This window comes from Phaenicophaeus curvirostris, chromosome 2 (assembly GCF_032191515.1).
Source record: "Phaenicophaeus curvirostris isolate KB17595 chromosome 2, BPBGC_Pcur_1.0, whole genome shotgun sequence".
NCBI lineage: Eukaryota > Metazoa > Chordata > Aves > Cuculiformes > Cuculidae > Phaenicophaeus > Phaenicophaeus curvirostris.
The window spans coordinates 24145308-24164031 of NC_091393.1; the positions used below are offsets into that span (position 1 = coordinate 24145308).

General features: G+C 39.3%; 1 protein-coding gene across 1 annotated transcript in view; it reads left to right on the forward strand.

The window, feature by feature from the left end:
- CSMD1 (CUB and Sushi multiple domains 1) overlaps window positions 1-18724 on the forward strand; it is a 1116699-nt gene that overhangs the window by 832005 nt on the left and 265970 nt on the right. Inside the window, exons 13-16 of the mRNA XM_069851527.1 lie at window positions 1403-1585; window positions 3418-3744; window positions 7464-7658; window positions 13270-13408. Coding sequence (XP_069707628.1) covers window positions 1403-1585; window positions 3418-3744; window positions 7464-7658; window positions 13270-13408 — 844 coding nt within the window. The remainder of the gene's footprint in view (window positions 1-1402; window positions 1586-3417; window positions 3745-7463; window positions 7659-13269; window positions 13409-18724) is intronic.

Here is an 18724-nt window from a genome sequence, read left to right on the forward strand (position 1 = left end):
GGGTTAGATATAACTCTGCTATCGGTGGAGGAAATGAACTTTTAAAATGCGATTGAAATGTGGGTTCTGATTTTCTGTAGCTTTTATTCATGTAGGATGTGCATAGCTAGGAACACACAGGTTTCCACTGCTCCACTGTATCTGTAGGAATGAATGTCTCAGTAGACACAGAGAGGTGAAATTACACTAAAGCATTTGTAAATAAATATAATTTTGAATCCTTATTTATGAATAAATAGTAGTTATGATATTGATCTACAGTTTTTTACTATATTCCTGTACTAGTCTTTTTGGAAGGTGTTTTCATTCAGTTGATACTTTCTACCTTTCAGGTAAGACAGGTTAAATAACACTACTGACTCTGGAACTGCTTTGAATACATAGATGGAATAGTTACTCCTAAGTTGAATATACCTTGAATTGAACTGGGAAACGTTTAAATAGTGAGAATTTTTTCAGTAGTTTCATTTGGTGGAGATTTACATAGTTTTACTACAGATGTAGTAGTAACACAGTTTATAGACCCAGAAGTGCTTTGATTTTATTTTTGCTGCGTAAATGGAGATTAATAAAAATCCTGCTTTAAATTTAGTGGTGAAGAAATGGAGCCTTCATTTGTGATGGGCAGCCATTTGCAGAGTAATTTGTAAGATGATTCAGCATTTCTATAACAGCATGTTAATGTTTACATTTCCTTTCCTAATATTCTTGTTGTTTATAAATTTCATAAGACTTGAGTATTTTATATTCTTATTTTCTATAGATACATTCAGTATCTACAAATTAAACACTATAAATAGTGGATCTCCCAGAAAATATCTAGTATAATCCAAAGTGTTAACCTCTTTTCAGCATAGCTGAATGTAGCAGGGAAAAACGTGGCTCTAATTTGAAGTATGGGATTAAGAAATAAATTCTCAATTTTGTTTTATTATATTTTAGTACTTTAAATTCATTTTCACTATTATTAAATTATATAATTCTAATTGGACTTCTAGTAGCCTTATAAAGGGAAGTACAGATGTGATAGTTAAGACAGATTCTTTATTACTAGTACTTCGTTACAAGAAATAGGATCTATACGTAATATGTCTCCATGGTTAACATGGAAACTATGGCTTTATATTTTTACCTTCAAATATGCTGTAATTCAGTGCAGTTAAACATGAGTATCTTGTTGTCTTCATCAATCCAGGTATGTAAGCTATTAGCTTATGAAAAGACTTCAGATCCTAAATCATCCTAGAGGTGTCTTTACAACATTTACCTCTTATTCACTCTCAGCTGTAAATATTATTTTAAGACACAATGCCAAATATTTTGAAAGCACTTCTCATACTGACATATAAATCACTTGCATATTTATTTTCCTTATTATTTTGTTTGAATGTTTGATATTCAGAAATTGAGAAAGGAGGCTGCGGAGACCCTGGAATTCCATCATATGGAAAAAGGACAGGCAGCAGTTTTCTGCATGGAGACACACTTACCTTTGAATGTCAAGCAGCTTTTGAACTGGTGGGAGAGAGAACAATTACGTGTCAACAAAACAACCAGTGGTCTGGCAACAAACCCAGCTGTGTTTGTAAGGATTTTTTTTCTCCTGCATTATTTCTCTGACCTGAGCCTGTTGCCTTCCTTAGCATTTGTGACTATCCAATATTTCAAAAGGCCTTGAAGATTTTTTCAGATTTGTTTTTTTTTTTTTCTTTCTAGTTGGTTTAGTTGTAGCTGATTTACAGGCAACATCACGAAGGACTATTTCAGAATGTTCTTTCCCCTCGTTTTATATTTTATTGATCCATTTAATAATCTTAGTGTAAATTTGTGTTGAAGTAGACTTTAAATGAGCAATCCCTAATAGCATATAAGTGTTCAAAAGTACTCTGCAGCACATATACATTGATTCTGGATGTACAAAGCAGTTTACAGATCCATGTAAGGAAAGATTGTATTTTTTTTCTGCAATCCTAATAAAGCATGAAAATTAATATAAGGGTTATGAGGATATCCAACACCAAAAGAAGGTAGGTAGGATAATTAGTTGTGAATTTTCTTTTAAAAGATAAAATATTTTTGTAGACAAACTTGTAGATAGGTTTAAATAGAGAGGGTCCTCCCCCTCCCCGTCCTCCCCCTCCCTCTCCTTTCCTTTTTTTCCTTCTCTTCTTTTTACTACTTCTTCTATGATAAAATAGAGTAAATCTTTCTACTACACAGATATATTAGGCTCTTCATTTCTCCTGAGAGTATTACCTTTTCCTATTAAGATCCTTATAATTCAGTAATAAATTTTCAAAAAAAAAAAACTTAGTGAGATGTTCAATTCTACTTGAACATACATGTATTTTGCAGCTGTGTTGGTACAGGACATACCAATCTGTGTACACTTGCTTTGGACCAAAAGAAGTCTTTATATGCCCATGGAGTGCTAAAATGTGGAAGCATATGAGGCCTGGGCACAGCGACCATGAGGCTGCACTTCTCTTTGAAGACAGAAGTTGTGTTTCTTCATGGTGCTTTATTGCATCAGTTTGATATATTAGTTTCTGTTGGCAACAGTGTAGAATATTGTACTGTTAGATGTGCACGTGCCTTATGAAAGATAAAGGAACCTAAACTCACAACATCTGTTTACAAGCATTGTATTTGGTTTGAACATTTAAGAGCTGAGTAATGGTTATCCTTTCTGTTAATTAATATGCAGTGAGCCTTCCTCTTTCTGAACGCACTGTACTTCTCAATAAATTATTATCCACAAGCTCACGACTCTGAAATCAGTTAGGAATTGTCTTGATGAAAATTAACCCAAAGAGATTGAAAAGGGAAGATAACTATGAATAGTTGTTTAATTGTCCTGTGCTATCCAAGGGAAGCTATGGGTAAAAAATGTTTGTACTATATACTCTTACAAGTTCTTGATAGCCACATCTAAATTTCTACTGTTACTTATATCAACACAAACTGTGTGTGCTACAGACAAAACTGGCCGTTGTGCTTTATTATTTGGAACACTAAATACATTTTCATGCATATTCCTTTTAGAAAATAAATCAGATTTAAATTTGGAGGTTCCATTTTCGTTTCAGAACAAACCTGCCAATTTTTCCAAATTCCGACACATCAGGAACAATTTTTGCTATCTTTGGCACTCTCTACATGCTTCTAATAACCTTTTGCAGGCCTTGGTGCAGTCACTTAGCCTCACTTGGGGAAATGTAAACATACAAAGCTGACATGTTGCGTTGGAGAAACATTGTGATGATTTTAAACATTTCCAGGTTTTAAGTGTAGGAGTTTTGACATCCAGGCTTTAAAAGCATCCTTTTCCATAAAAATAAAAAAAAAATAAAGTAAGCATTTGTAATGTTTATGGATAGTATTCTGAGACTCAGGTTTGTTTGTTTTTTTCTTTAGTCTCATGTTTCTTCAACTTCACCACACCATCTGGAATTATTCTTTCTCCAAATTATCCTGAAGAGTATGGGAACAATATGAATTGTGTTTGGCTAATTATCTCAGAGCCAGGAAGCCGAATCCATCTGATTTTCAACGACTTTGATGTAGAACCTCAATTTGACTACCTTACAGTGAAGGATGATGGGATTTCAGACTTACCACCTCTTGGCACTTTTTCTGGTAATGAGGTCCCTTCTCAGCTGGCCAGCAGTGGGCACATAGTAAGACTTGAATTTCAATCAGATCATTCTACCACTGGAAGAGGATTTAATATCACTTACACAAGTAAGAACCTCTGCTTTTATTATTTTTTTTATTTAGTCTTAAAATCAAGCTATCTTTCTTCATAACAATGAAAAACAGAAAGTTTTTGTGTATGATACAGAAGTAAAGTTTAATGCTCCTATAATTGCACTGCTTCCTGCTTTTCTCCTGCTATTTGTTAGCTTATCTGAATCTTTATAATCTATTTTAATTGTGAGAAGGCTGAGGAATTCCCCTCATTATTTAAGGGCCTTTTTGTTTGACACTGCGTAAGTGCAGAGCACTTAAATGAAGCCCAGTTAATTCAGATCAAAGCATCAAGTGCAAGTTATTTAATATATTTCTCAATGGAATCAGCAGGAATAATTACACAAAGGTATTTAGCTTAGATCCCAAATATGGAGATTTTCATATGGAAAGCATAGATGTATGAAAAACAACTAGAATATCATTGCAAATAAATATCTCTGGAAACCTGCTTTGCTTTTGCATTTTATCTTTGACATATGTGATGTGGTATTTAAGAACAGAGAAGCCTAAGAATATGGTGCTGTTTTTTGGGATACAGTTACTCTCTGTGGTTTTGTCTAGTGACAACATAGCTGATTTCATGCAGAAATCTTTCCTATAGAGCTGCACTAATTTAACAATCATTCTTTTCTCTGGCTACAGTTTCTTTAACAAACCTAAGAACTAAGCGTCTCAGTGCAATTTCAAATATACAAAGTTTATTTACAGCTTAAGCACAAGTTCAAAAGCTGTTACATGTGGACCTAGTAGTCGCATACATATAGGGAGCTACTGAAAACATAAGTCTTTCTCTTCTGGGAAACCAGGATAAAAAATATCTGGCTACAGATAACTATCTGTTCTTTTGTTTATGTGAAAGGGTATTATTTAATAGTACTCTCAGCTGAAAACTCTAGTAACCTCATCATCATTTAAAAAATGTTATTACATTTGCCATAGACTGCTAAATCCCCTAGAAGTTCTATAAGTCATGCAAAGAAATTACTGATGTGGAGATTATGTTTTACTTCAAGAAATTATCTTCTAAGGTTATGGAAGAAGTTAATTGACAATAAAGTTGTCTTTGTCACATCTTAATCTGTTCCTATCTTGTGCCAATTAAGATAATCAATTAACAGTGTTTGTTTAAGGCTAAGGTGTTTCTTTGCATTGTTTGGAAAGATGCCCCATGTAAAAGTGGAATTCATGGATTGCAAACCTTTTAAAGTCTTAAATGCCTAAGTCGTTGGTTTGCTTACAGAGAAAGGGGTGATTATTGCACTTTGAAATGTGGCAGGAAGAAGAAAGGGAGATGTTCACCTTAACTAAGACTGAGACATTATAAGATTTACCAGAAAATGTGAGACCTGAACTCTAGGTCTGCTTCTGTGTGAGATTATGCAGATCCCATTTTCCATATGCTATTCTACCACAGTAGAGACAGACTGTAATAAGGACAATCTTTACTATTTCTGTTTGCAGCTGGAGAATTATGCATTCAGGAATGTAATACTTATGGATAAAACTCCCTGAGAGCTCTGATTGCCTTGGTATTATGCAAAGGAACTTTCCATCACACTTTTCTTATTAGAGTAGATGTCACCGCAGAGCTTGACACACACCTTATGTACTAGAAATGTCTAAGAGCATGTATACTTCCATAAAAAATGAGAGTGTTCCTGATTTATGAATCCTTGTTTGTGGAAAATTCTTAGTTTAAGATTAGACAAAGTGCTAGTACTTCTGGACCTCCTATATGTTGCAGGGAAAAACTACTCCACTTGTGGTTTAAATCAAATCCAGATCAGAGCAGTTTATTTCTTTATTAATGAAATATAATTGACAACAGTGAACTGCAGGTTCAGGTTCAGTATCAGCAATTCAAGAGATAAACCATAATGTCAGACACTTAGAGAATCTTAGAATTACAGAATACCTTGAGTTGGAAGAGGCACATAAGGATCATTGAGTCCAACTCCCTACTCCTTGCAGGACCACTTGAAATTAAACCATGTGATGAAGAGCACCATCCAGACAGTCCTTGAACTCTGGCAGACTTGGTGCGATGACCACACTTACAGCCTCCTTGGGCTGCCTGGTTTATCTTAGAATCATAGACTCATTTAGTTTGGAAAAGATTTTTAAGATTGTCAAGTCCGACTGTTAAACTAACACTTTCAAGTCCACCACTAAACCATGTCTCTAAGTGCCATGTCTACACATCTTTTACATTCTTACATGGTTGGGGATTCAACCACTTCTATCAGCAGCCTTTTGGTGAAGAATTTTTTCCTGCTATCCAATCTGAACCACCCCTGGTGAAACTTGATATGGTTTCCTCTTGTCCTCTCACTTGGTAAAAGAGGCAAACACCACCTTGTTACAATCTCCTTTCAGGTAGTTGTAGAGAGTAAGAAGGTCTCCCCAAATCCTCCTTGTCTCTAGGTTAACCAACTCCAGTTCCTTCAGCTGCTCCTCTTACTACTTGTGCTCTAGACTGATTCACCAACTTTGATGCTTTTCTTTGCACATACTCCAGCACCTCAATGTCCTTCTGATAGTGAGGGGGCTAAAACTAAACACAGTATTCAAGGTGCAGCCTCACAAGCACCAAGTAAAGGGGGACAATCTATTCCATCATCCAGCTGGCCACAACATTTCTAATACAGACCAGGATGTCATTGGCCTCCTTGGCCACCAGTGCACACTGCTGGCTCATGTTCAGCTGTCTGTCAATCAACATTCCCAGATCCTTTTCTACCAGCCAGTTTTCCAGCCACTCTTCCTCAAGCCTATAGCTCTGCACAGGGTTGTGGTGGCCTGAATGCAGGACCCAAAATTTAGCATTGTTGAACCTCATAGAATTGGTTTTGGCCTATTGATCCAACCTGTCCAGATTCCTCTGTAGAGTTTTCCTACCCTCAGATCAACACTCCTGCCAACTTGATATCATCTGCAAACTTACTGAGGGCGCACTCAATCCCCTTATTCAGGTTAGCGATAAAGATAATAAGCTGAAATGGGAGGATTGGAACTAGATGATCTGTAAGGTCCCTTCCAATCCAAACCATTCTGTGATTCTTCCCCTCAGAGGACATACGATTTCCAAGCAGTCGCCCCTTTTCCTTGAAGTAGGTTCCCTTACCTGTACACGTCTTCTGAAAGGCATGGAGGTCCCCTATCTCCATACGCACCCAGCTGCTGCTCTCTGCAACACACTGATCCACATACTGGTGGGAACACCCTACATGAGGTCAAGTGTGCATGTGGAGGTGTGAATTTCACCCTGTCTTACCACCTCACCAGATGGAGGCAGACTGATCCTAGTGTCCCACTAGGAGGTTGCTCTGTCTGACCTAGCCAGTGGCCATAATTTTTTAGCAGTAGCCTGTATTTCTATCAGCTGGAAAGTGAACCTACGCTTCTCATTGTGTTTGCTTCTAACAGCCGGATTTTGTTCAGAGGGAAATCTAAGCCATTTGTGCTTGTGTACATGAGCCACACATAACTAAAAAGCTGCAGAATTTGAACTATGTTGCATCCGGGTGAATGTCATTGAATTTAATATTGACTTCTTTTTCAATTATATTGTAATCTTGGTGCTTATCCAAGGTTATTCCCCACTCCAGAAAAAAAAAAAAAAAGAAAGAAATATCAGTTAGAGGGGTTGATGTTGTTGTTGCTATTATTATTATTATTACTATTAATATTATTATTACATTTTTTATCAGCCTTTGGTCAGAATGAGTGCCATGATCCAGGCATTCCTATAAACGGGAGACGTTTTGGAGACAGATTCCTTCTGGGAAGTTCTGTTTCCTTTCACTGTGATGATGGCTTTGTGAAGACCCAAGGTTCTGAATCTATAACGTGTATTATGCAAGATGGAAATGTCGTGTGGAGTTCTACCGTCCCACGTTGTGAAGGTAAGGGCACAATCTTTACTTTGCACCTACAGTCTGAATAATGAAACTAAATTTAGCTTTTTACAATTCATACATAAATAAGACTGTCTCAGCAGAAGTTATTAGTCTTATTTTAACACTCTTCCAGTCAAATGAAAGAGCAATAATAGAAAAAAGATAGCTTGCTTTTATATTCTTGGAATAAATTAGCATTCTAAAAATCTGGTTGCTATTCTTTTCAAGGTCTTATTGTCACCAACATTACTTGGTTATGAGTTATAGCTGTTATAACAGTTTTGGCTGTAGCATACTGAAGAATATAATTACCTACTGCACAGAAAAGTGAACTAAAGTTTATATTTAAATGTCCTTTTTAAAACTTCACACCTTTAATTTTCTCAGAACAAAAGCATTCCAGATTTTCTGTATGTAACACATTGGCCTGCAGTGCATTTTTTTCCGAGAAATATAGTGAAAATCAGAGCTGTATTTAGTATTAATTATATCCCCCCAAAATTCCAAATTTGTTTGCTTGTTATTCCCTAGATGAATGAACAGATTAAGATGAGCTATATTTAGGATTAAATCTGTTTTCAGTATGAAATACAGTGGGGATGAAAAGGGAAAAAGTAGGGTCTGTCCTTGATGATTAATAATTATGAGTCATAAGGCAAGACACATGAATGTATTTAATAAACAACTGGAGTGTGTCTGCTAAAAGTAATGTTCAAAAAAATGTACCTATTTTAGTAAATAAAAGATATATAGTCAGACACTCAATTAAATGATACTTCTTGGAAGAAACCGATCCAACTGTATGGGAGACCATACAGTCCCTTTGGACACAGAAGGAACAACAGTAACAGGGGATGAGGAAAAGGCTGAGGTACTTAATGCCTTCTTTGCCTCAGTCTTTAGTCGTAAGGAGGGTCGTTCTGTCTGTGTACAAACCCAGGAGCTAGAGGAGCATAATGAGGCTCCCATGATCCAAGAGGAGGTGGTCAGAGCCTTGCTAGCCCGACTAGACACCCACAAGTCTATGGGGCCGGACAGGATTCACCCAAGGGTATTGAAGGAGCTGGCGGATGTGCTGGCCAAACCCCTTTCCATCATCTTCCAACAGTCCTGGAAGACTGGGGAAGTCCCACTGGACTGGAGGCTGATGTTGTGCCCATCTACAAAAAGGGCCGCAGGGAGGACCCAGGGAACTACAGGCCTGTCAGTCTGACCTCAGTGCCAGGGAAAGTCATGGAGCAGGTGATCTTGAGTGCTGTCATGAAGCACATGCAAGAGAACCGGGTGATCAGGCCCAGTCAACATGGGTTCACAAAAGGCAGGTCTTGCCAGACTAACCTGATCACCTTCTATGACAAAGTGACTCGGCTGCTGGATGAGGGAAAGGCTGTGGATGGATCTTCCTGGACTTCAGTAAAGCCTTTGACACAGTTTCTCACAGCATTCTGCTTGAGAAACTGTCACCTCTGGCCTGGACAGGCGCACACTCTCCTGGGTGGAAAACTGGTTGGATGGCCGGGCCCAGAGAGTGGTGGGAAATGGAGTTAACTCCAGCTGGAGGCCAGTGACAAGTGGGGTTCCCCAGGGCTCAGTGCTGGGTCCAGCCCTGTTCAATGTCTTTATCAATGACCTGGATGAAGGCATCGAGTGCACCCTTAGCAAGTTTGCGGACGACACTAAGCTGGGTGGAAGTGTCGATCTGCTGGAGGGTCGTGAGGCTCTGCAAAGGGATCTGAACAGGCAGGACCGCTGGGCAGAGTCCAATGGCATGAGGTTTAACAAGGCCAAATGCCGGGTCCTGCACTTGGGGCACAACAACCCAGAGCAGCTACAGACTGGGAGATGTCTGTCTAGAAAGCTGTCTGGAGGAGAGGGACCTGGGGGTGTTGGTTGACAACCGACTGAATATGAGCCAGCAGTGTGCCCAGGTGGCCAAGAAGGCCAATGGCATCTTGGCTTGGATCAGAAACGGCGTGATTAGCAGGTCTAGGGAGGTTCTTCTCCCTCTGTATTCGGCACTGGTGAGACCGCTCCTCGAATCCTGTGTTCAGTTCTGGGCCCCTCACCACAAGAAGGATGTTGAGGCTCTGGAGCGAGTCCAGAGAAGAGCAACAAAGCTGGTGAAGGGGCTGGAGAACAGGCCTTATGAGGAACGGCTGAGAGAGCTGGGGGTGTTTAGCCTGGAGAAGAGGAGGCTGAGGGGAGACCTCATTGCTCTCTACAACTACCTGAAAGGAGGTTGTGGAGAGGAGGGTGCTGGCCTCTTCTTCCAAGTGAAAGGGGACAGGACAAGAGGGAATGGCCTCAAGCTCCGCCAGGGGAGATTTAGGCTGGACATTAGGAAAAAATTCTTCACGGAAAGGGTGATTGGGCACTGGCAGAGGCTGCCCAGGGAGGGGGTTGAGTCACCTTCCCTGGAGGTGTTTAAGGGATGGGTGGACGATGTGCTAAGGGACATGGTTTAGTGTTTGATGGGAACGGTTGGACTCGATGATCCTGTGGGTCTCTTCCAACCTGGTTATTATATGATTCTATGATTCAAAACTTCTACCTGGCATAAATCTCACACCTTCATTAATTTCAGTGTGATATCAGTAACTTTAGGATCTAGATCATATAATTTTTATGAGGTTTGTTATTTAGGCAATTTAACAATTCAATTTTCGTACGGATTTCTAAGAAAAATTAGAAATAGTGGAAAAAATATGTTACCAACCTGGTAGAAGTAGTGTATGTGAACCTAAATGTTGTACTAGTAGAATTTCTTATCTTTATAATGAGTTACACAATGGAGCAAGGGGTTCTTTGCCTAGAGCAAAACCAGCTCTCTGTAAAGCAGGGAATAGGGAGCAGTTCTTCATCGAAAGATGTTCTCTCATTTGGAACTCTGTATACAATTGATAAAGTATTCAGTGTAATCTTTGTGTAAGTTTATATCCAGAAACACATAAATAAAGGAACCAAGATGAGTACTTTGATAAATAAAATAAAAGAAGAAAACAAATACAGAAATGGGTCTTTAAGAAAATAAATAAGTACCACTCAGTTATCTTTTCTTTGAACCTTATTGGATGTTTACCTACTTTTTAATGAGGAAAAGATTAAATTATTAGACTCTCTTTTTAGATTTTGCCTATTGTTTGTTTTGGTATAGAAGGAAGTATAATTCTTTCAACTTGCATTCAGCACGTGCTCCTTTCTGATGTGGATTCTTTTTCTTGAAAGAAAATTGAAGGAGTTTATAAGTTTGAGTTACCATATGGACCAATCATACTTGCTAGTTAGTTTAGAGATAAATCACTTTCCTTAAAGTTGTCTGAGATTTCTGAGCAACCGGTTTATTTTGTTGTTACTGCTCTGCTCTATGTCTTTGAATGCTTAACAATCTCCTTAAAACCTGAAATACATAAAGTGATGTGTTATAATCAGATGAGGATCCACAATCTTCTGGTTGTCCTTGGTTTTAATATGACAAAATTTAATTTAAAAACCACTGTGGAATACATTTCATTCTTCATTAACTGGACGCATATACCTTTTTCTGGTCTCAATTCTGTGTGTATGTTTTGTGATTTGTTGGTGTTGGATTTCCCACTTTTTTGGTTCTGGATAAACTTCCTCTGTGTTAATTTTTTGTTTGTTAAAAAAATTGAACTGAAGTAGGAATATTAATTTATTACTCACATATTCATGTTATTATTCATTTCAACATGGCACAATAGATTTGCTTGTAACTACTTAAAGAAATAGAGAAAAAGTGACAAGATTTCCTACACTGCAAAATGGAATTTGCTGATAATGAAAACACTAACTACTGGAGTGCAATACAAATGATATTAAGATAAATTTGCTTGACCTTGAAAGTCTTCCTGTTTCATACCACTCCATAGCCGTTGGTAAAAAAAAAAAGAACATTCGAAAGCCATCTGCTATGACAGCTTAAAGGAACTTGTATTTTCCAAAGTTTGTTCAGTCATTTCTGCTGTTTAATCCTGCACAAAGGCCTTCTGACCCTGCTCTAAAAAATGCTCTTTGTTTAGTCCTGTTACATTTATAGCTTTGTTGCAATACTTTTCTTTCCCTTTCGTGGAGGAGAATCAAGAACATGTAAACAAATTTGATACACAGGGATGGGCCTGATGGGATGCACCCAATGGTGCTGAGGAAGCCAGACGATGACATTGCAAGGCCACTCACAGTCGTCTTGCAAAGGTCATTTAACCCGAGGAGGTTTCTGAAGAATGGATGAAGAAAGCAAATTTCTGCCTTCAAGAAAAGAAAGGAGGATCTGAGGAACTACAGGTCTCACCTTGATCACTGGGAAAGGTGATGCAGCAATATTCCTGGCGACCATTTCCAAACCATGAAGAACAAGACATTGCCCAGAAGTGGTCAGCATGAATTTAGGAAGGGGAAATCATGCCTGACCAACCTGATAGCCTTCTACAATGGGATGACTGGCCTGATGGATGAGGGGAGAGTAATGGATATTTTCTATCTCAGTTTTAATAAGGTGTTTGCCACAGAATCATGTAAGATTCTCATAAACAAACTTATGAAGTATAGGCTAGAGAAGTGAACAGTGATGTGGGCTGACAACTGACTCTGTCACTGGGCTCATAGGGTTGTGGTCAGTGCCCCAAAGTCCAACTGGAGGCGAGTCCCTAGGAGTGTACTCCAGGGGTCAACACTATGTCCAATACTGTTCAAAGTCTTGAGTATCGATCTGAATGCTGGGATGGAATTCACTCTCAGCAAGTCTGCAGATGATGTAAAACTATATATCATATGCTGTGCTGCTGTTCAGAGGGACCTTGACAGTCTGGGGAGTTGGGCTGAGAGGAAATGACAGCTCTTTACTCTCTGTTTACTCTCTGTTCTGCATTGGTGAGGCTGTGTGCAGTTCTGGGATCCTCAGTACAAGAGAGACTGTGCAATGAGTCCAGTGAAGGGTCACAAAGATGATTAATGTCTTGGAACATGTGTCATACAAGAGGATACAGAGAGGATTGGGGTTGTCTGAACTGGAGAAGAAAAGGCTTAGGGCATAGGAGTAATATTATCCGTGTGTATAAATACCTGATGTGACAAGGTAAAGAAGGTGGAACCAAACTATTCTCAGTGTTGTCCAGTGACTGGACAAGAAGCAATGGATGCAAATTGAAATACAAGAAATTCTGTTTAAACATAAGAAAAAAAACTTTCACCGAGTAAACAAACACTAGAATAGATGGCCCAGAGCGGCTGTGCAGTGCTTGCCTTTGGAGGTGGAGTATGATCTTGACTGGATACGGTCCTGTGCAATGTACTATAAAGAACAAGGGTTGAACCACATGATTTCTAGAGGTCCCTACCAACCTCAACCATTCTGTTTCAATGGAATATTTACAACAGTCAGTGCCCCGAGGCTGAATGATTAATCAAAAAGGTATCACATGGCACAGTACAATGAATGTAAGTAAATAAATATGGTAATGTAATGTAGAAAATTTGGTTGTGTTGTATATTAAACTTAATTTTCTATGCTTTTTAATTCCATCTTTAAAGTTCTTGGAATATATAATATTGCATTAGAGATACTGTGTATGATACAAATATATGTTGTTTTTTCTTTCAGCACCCTGTGGTGGACATTTGACAGCATCAAATGGTGTTATCTTACCGCCAGGGTGGCCAGGATATTATAAAGACTCACTCAATTGTGAATGGGTGATTGAAGCAAGACCAGGACACTCCATTAAGATTACTTTTGACAGGTGAGAATTGTAAAGTCAAACAACAAGTAATGTTTGGGCACAAATACTAGTTTCAACATTGAATGAGAAAAATATTCTTTAGGAACCCAAACCAGAGAAAGGAATTCTGATGCAACACTCACAACGTTATTCCTCAACCAGAAAACTAAAGTTTAAATTTTTATTTATATTGTCTTTATTTATATTTTAAACAATTCACATGAAATGTCCACATCCTAGCACACAAATAGGGATATTTTCTGATTAGGACTTCAGATTACTTTTGTGTTCAGGCACAATTACATGTATTGTCCTTGAGGATGATCAGGTCTTACCATAAGAAAGCCTAATTTTCCTAGGGAAAAAAAAAAGTTATGAGTATTGTGTTTTGGACACATCTTTTCCCCTTAGAAGCTATGTCAGGGGAAGTTGAGATTGGATATTAGGCAAAGGTTTTTCACTGAGACGGTGGTCACTCACTGGAACAGGCTCCCCAGGGGAGTGGTCATGACCCCAATGTTCTTAGTCACGTAGTTTAGTTTTAGATAGTCCTGTGAGGAGCAGGGAGTTGGGCTTGATGATTCTTCTGGACCTCTCTCAACTCGAGATATTTTATGGTTCTACTTCAGTGTGTGTTAGCATATTACAGGCCTGTCAGTCTGACCTCTGTGCCAGGGAAAGTCATGGAACAGGTGATCTTGAGTGCTATCATGAAGCACATGCAAGAGAACCGGGTGATCAGGCCCAGTCAACATGGGTTCACAAAAGGCAGGTCTTGCCAGACTAACCTGATCGCCTTCTATGACAAAGTGACCCGGCTACTGGATGAGGGAAAGGCTGTGGATGTGGTCTTCCTGGACTTCAGCAAAGCCTTTGACACAGTTTCTCACAGCATTCTGCTTGAGAAACTGTCAGCCTCTGGGCTGGACAGGCACACACTCTCCTGGGTGGAAAACTGGTTGGATGGCCGGGCCCAGAGAGTGGTGGGAAATGGTGTGAAATCCAGCTGGAGGCCAGTGACAAGTGGGGTTCCCCAGGGCTCAGTGCTGGGTCCAGCCCTGTTCAATGTCTTCATCAATGACCTGGATGAAGGCATCGAATGCACCCTTAGCAAGTTTGCGGATGACACTAAGCTGGGTGGAAGTGTCGATCTGCTGGAGGGTCGGGAGGCTCTGCAAAGGGATCTGAACAGGCTGGACCGCTGGGCTGAGTCCAATGGCATGAGGTTTAACAAGGCCAAATGCCGGGTCCTGCACTTGGGGCACAACAACCCTATGCAGTGCTACAGACTGGGAGAAGTCTGTCTAGAAAGCTGCCTGGAGGAGAGGGACCTGGGGGTGTTGGTTGACAGCCGACTGAATATGAGCCAGCAGTGTGCCCAGGTGGCCAAGAAGGCCAATGGCATCTTGGCTTGTATCAGAAACGGCGTGACCAGCAGGTCCAGGGAGGTTATCCTCCCTCTGTACTCGGCACTGGTGAGACCGCTTCTCGAATACTGTGTTCAGTTCTGGGCCCCTCACCACAAGAAGGATGTTGAGGCTCTGGAGAGAGTACAGAGAAGAGCAACAAAGCTGGTGAAAGGGCTGGAGAACAGGCCTTATGAGGAGCGGCTGAGAGAGCTGGGGTTGTTTAGCCTGGAGAAGAGGAGGCTGAGGGGTGACCTCATTGCTCTCTACAACTACCTGAAAGGAGGTTGTGGAGAGGAGGGTGCTGGCCTCTTCTCCCAAGTGACAGGGGACAGGACAAGAGGGAATGGCCTCAAGCTCCGACAGGGGAGGTTTAGGCTAGACGTTAGGAAAAAATTCTTTACAGAAAGGGTCATTGGGCGCTGGAACAGGCTGCCCAGGGAGGTGGTTGAGTCGCCTTCCCTGGAGGTGTTTAAGGCACGGGTGGACGAGGTGCTGAGGGATATGGTTTAGTGTTTGGTAGGAACGGTTGGACTCGGTGATCCGGTGGGTCTCTTCCAACCTGGTTATTCTGTGATTCTGTGTGATTCTGTGATTATTTACTAACTCAATGTATATCAGGATTTTGTGTGTTTGCATACTGCAGATTCACTATAACTGCTGATATGAAGATTCAGACAAGAAAGAAAAAGATGTTCAGACTTCAGAATATTATTAAAGACAGAGTTTTTCATTTATCGTCCCAGTTAGTTTTTAAAAATATTATCTCAGTGTGGACCTATATTAATGTTACCAGAATGAACTGGGTTATGTCCTTATGTAGTGTGCAGGTTTCTTCGGGAATAATAATATATTAGTCAAGGGGAATAATTTTAAGCCTAATCTACCTCCCATGTGTAGTCAGAAGGTGGTGAAAGTGCATGTAGGCAGAAGGAATGTGAATTGCAGCATGTTTAATCCTTTTGTAATTATTATGACCTCAATTAGTACTTTTGTGTAACCATGTAAGTATCTAACAACATTGTGATTTTTTTTTTTTTTTGCCAACAAAGTGCTTAAAAAAATTAGAAATCTTCATCCTTGAAGCATCTTTGTAAAATAAGCAAAAAATTTCCATTTATTTAGGTATTTGATCTGTAAAACCATACTAAATACTCCATTTGACAAAAAGATGCAAAGGACAGTACAAAAGACAGTGCCTGGAGCTAGGCTTCAGTGGCTTCTTTTGTTCTGGCTGTCCTGTTTTCTGCTATTACCCACGGGGAGGCAATAATCTGTGTCTCATTTCACTTTCATGTGGAGTCAACAGTGATGAGCAATAATCTTCAGTATCATGGAACGGTTGGACTCGATGATCCGGTGGGTCTCTTCCAACCTGGTTATTCTGTGATTCTGTGATTCTGTGATTCAGCCTTCTATTTCTAAGAGCTAAAATGAAAAGGGATGAAAATTTTTAGAGAGAAACGCAGAAGAATGTGAAAGTGACTGTTACTTGGCCAAGTCAGAGATCTGTCTTGCTCAATATTATGTTCCACACAGGGACAAAAATGCAGAGTCCTAGGAAAGAGTGTGAGGATCAGATAAGTGTAGCTGATATTTCCTCCAAGTTCTCTTCCAGTTTCCAACTCTCATTCAGCTTTTTTTAACTGAATTGTGGTTTTTTTAGTGAGTTTCTGCTTGCACCACTTCCATTGATCTGTGTGTTTCCCCACTTACATACATTTAAACTTAACATTCACAGCTTTGTTCGTTTTGGGGAGCTCACTGGAATATGCCTCAGACTGAAGTGCCAGGGCTAAGGGTGGTGGCAGATACAGATAATTTAATAGCAAGTCACCAGAACTAGACAATGTTCACCCAGAAGTACTGAATGAATACAAAGATAAGATGGCTGAACACTTGAAAGTTTTGTATAACTGTTCTTTTAAAACTGCCTTGATACCTGTGCCTTTCAGGAACCAGACCCTTTAAGTCTTCCATGGAGATCTGAGGATCTGCATACTGGATGGCCACTAAGAGAACGATAACAAGGTGTAGCTAGTGGAAGCACGGATTAATAGGATATACTGAGGAAAGATATACTGGGGTTGTTTAGCCTGGAGAAGAGGAGGCTGAGGGAAGACCTCATTGATCTCTATAACTACCTGAAAGGAGGTTGTAGAGAGGAGGGAGCTGGCCTCTTCTCCCAAGGGACAGGGGACAGGACAAGAGGGAATGGCCTCAAGCTCCGCCAGGGGAGGTTCAGGCTGGACATGAGGAAAAAATTCTTTACAGAAAGGGTGATTGGGCACTGGCAGAGGCTGCCCAGGGAGGTGGTTGATTAACCTTCCCTGGAGGTGTTGAAGGCACGGGTGGATGAGGTGCTGAGGGGCATGGTTTAGTGTTTGATAGGAATGGTTGGACTCGTTGATCCGGTGTGTCTCTTCCAACCTGGTTATTCTATGATTCTATGATTCTATGAAATGTCAATGAGGCTTTCGGAAAAAAAAATCCTAGGTCAGAAATCAGAAAGCATAGAAATATATTGGATATAGTTTACCAGGGTTTACAAATTGCAATTTTTTTGTATTTTGCGCCTGACCCTGCAAAAGGCCATTAGAAAGCTAAGCATCATTTCAGTGCAAGGAAGGACATTGCATGAATAAAAACTTGACTAACAGACAATAAAAGTTTCACAGTGGAATTTTGGGAGTTCTACAGAGATCTGTGTTGTGTTCAAAACTGCTCAGCAAGTTCAAAAAAGATCTTAAAAAAGGAGAAAATTAGACTAATAATAGTACTAATTTATTCAGGATATTAAAAAAAGGGTGATTGAAGAACTGATCAAGATTCCTACAAGACTAGATGTCTGGGCAACAAAATTGCAGGTAAATTAAGTAAATGCAAACTTAATCATGTAAGAAAAAGCATTCCACTTTGATATACAAAGTTATGCATTTTCAACTTCAGTGACTGAGCTGCTGAAGTTCTTGTAACCCTCATCAAGAAACACAAATCAAAACTAACACATGCATAGAAGATTTTTGTGAAGATTATTAGAGGCATGAATAGTAATGCAGGGAGGAAGATTAAAATAGCTTGCATGTTTACTTTATCCTATTTTTTTTCCAAATCCTCTTTTGTTTTCTTATTATAAATAAGTTCAGGGGAAAAGGAAATAATGATCAATAACAGAGAAGAATGGTTTCATAAGAGCTCTTACAACAATAAAAGTTAACTTGTTTTCATTGCATTCAACAAGAAGTTCCAGAATTTTAAGTTTCTTTTTTTTCCCTCATTAAAGATTTAATATATGAATTAAAAGCACGTATTTATTTGCCGACCATTTTATTTCTTTTAATTAATCATCAGAAACCTGAAGTTCAGGGATGTCTCTTTAAATGCAGTGAAAGCAAATAGCTGCGTTGGTTGGAAGATGTAGCATTCTGATTTTATAAAAGGAAATGTGTTGCCTGCAGTTGCAGAGGTTTGTATGACAGATTATGACCTTAACAGTACGACCACTATATTTCTGGGGAAATGAATGGGAACACAGGCTCCTGTGAAATATAGTCCAGTTTAAGAACTAAATTTACTGAATTTTAGACAGATGCACATACATATTCCATCAACAGAACTCTGGAGCTTTGAGTACAAATTGAACTGCACTGAAATTAAAGGAGAACTTGGAGCTTATCCTGATAGAAAATCAAGAATTCTGATCATGTATATTTTTTAAAGTACAGCAGACAGTCAACTGATCTCTTTCAGTTTGTATCAACATTATTAAAAGAAGTATTTTGTATTCTTCCTGAAGTGTTTCAATTGCGAAAAAATATTACCATTAAGAACACTGGTTTTGATAGATGGAGAAGAAACCTCTCCTTGCTTTCACTGGAGGTTTATGGAGCTTTCCTGGCAGGTTTAGAAAATTGCATAGCATTATTTCATT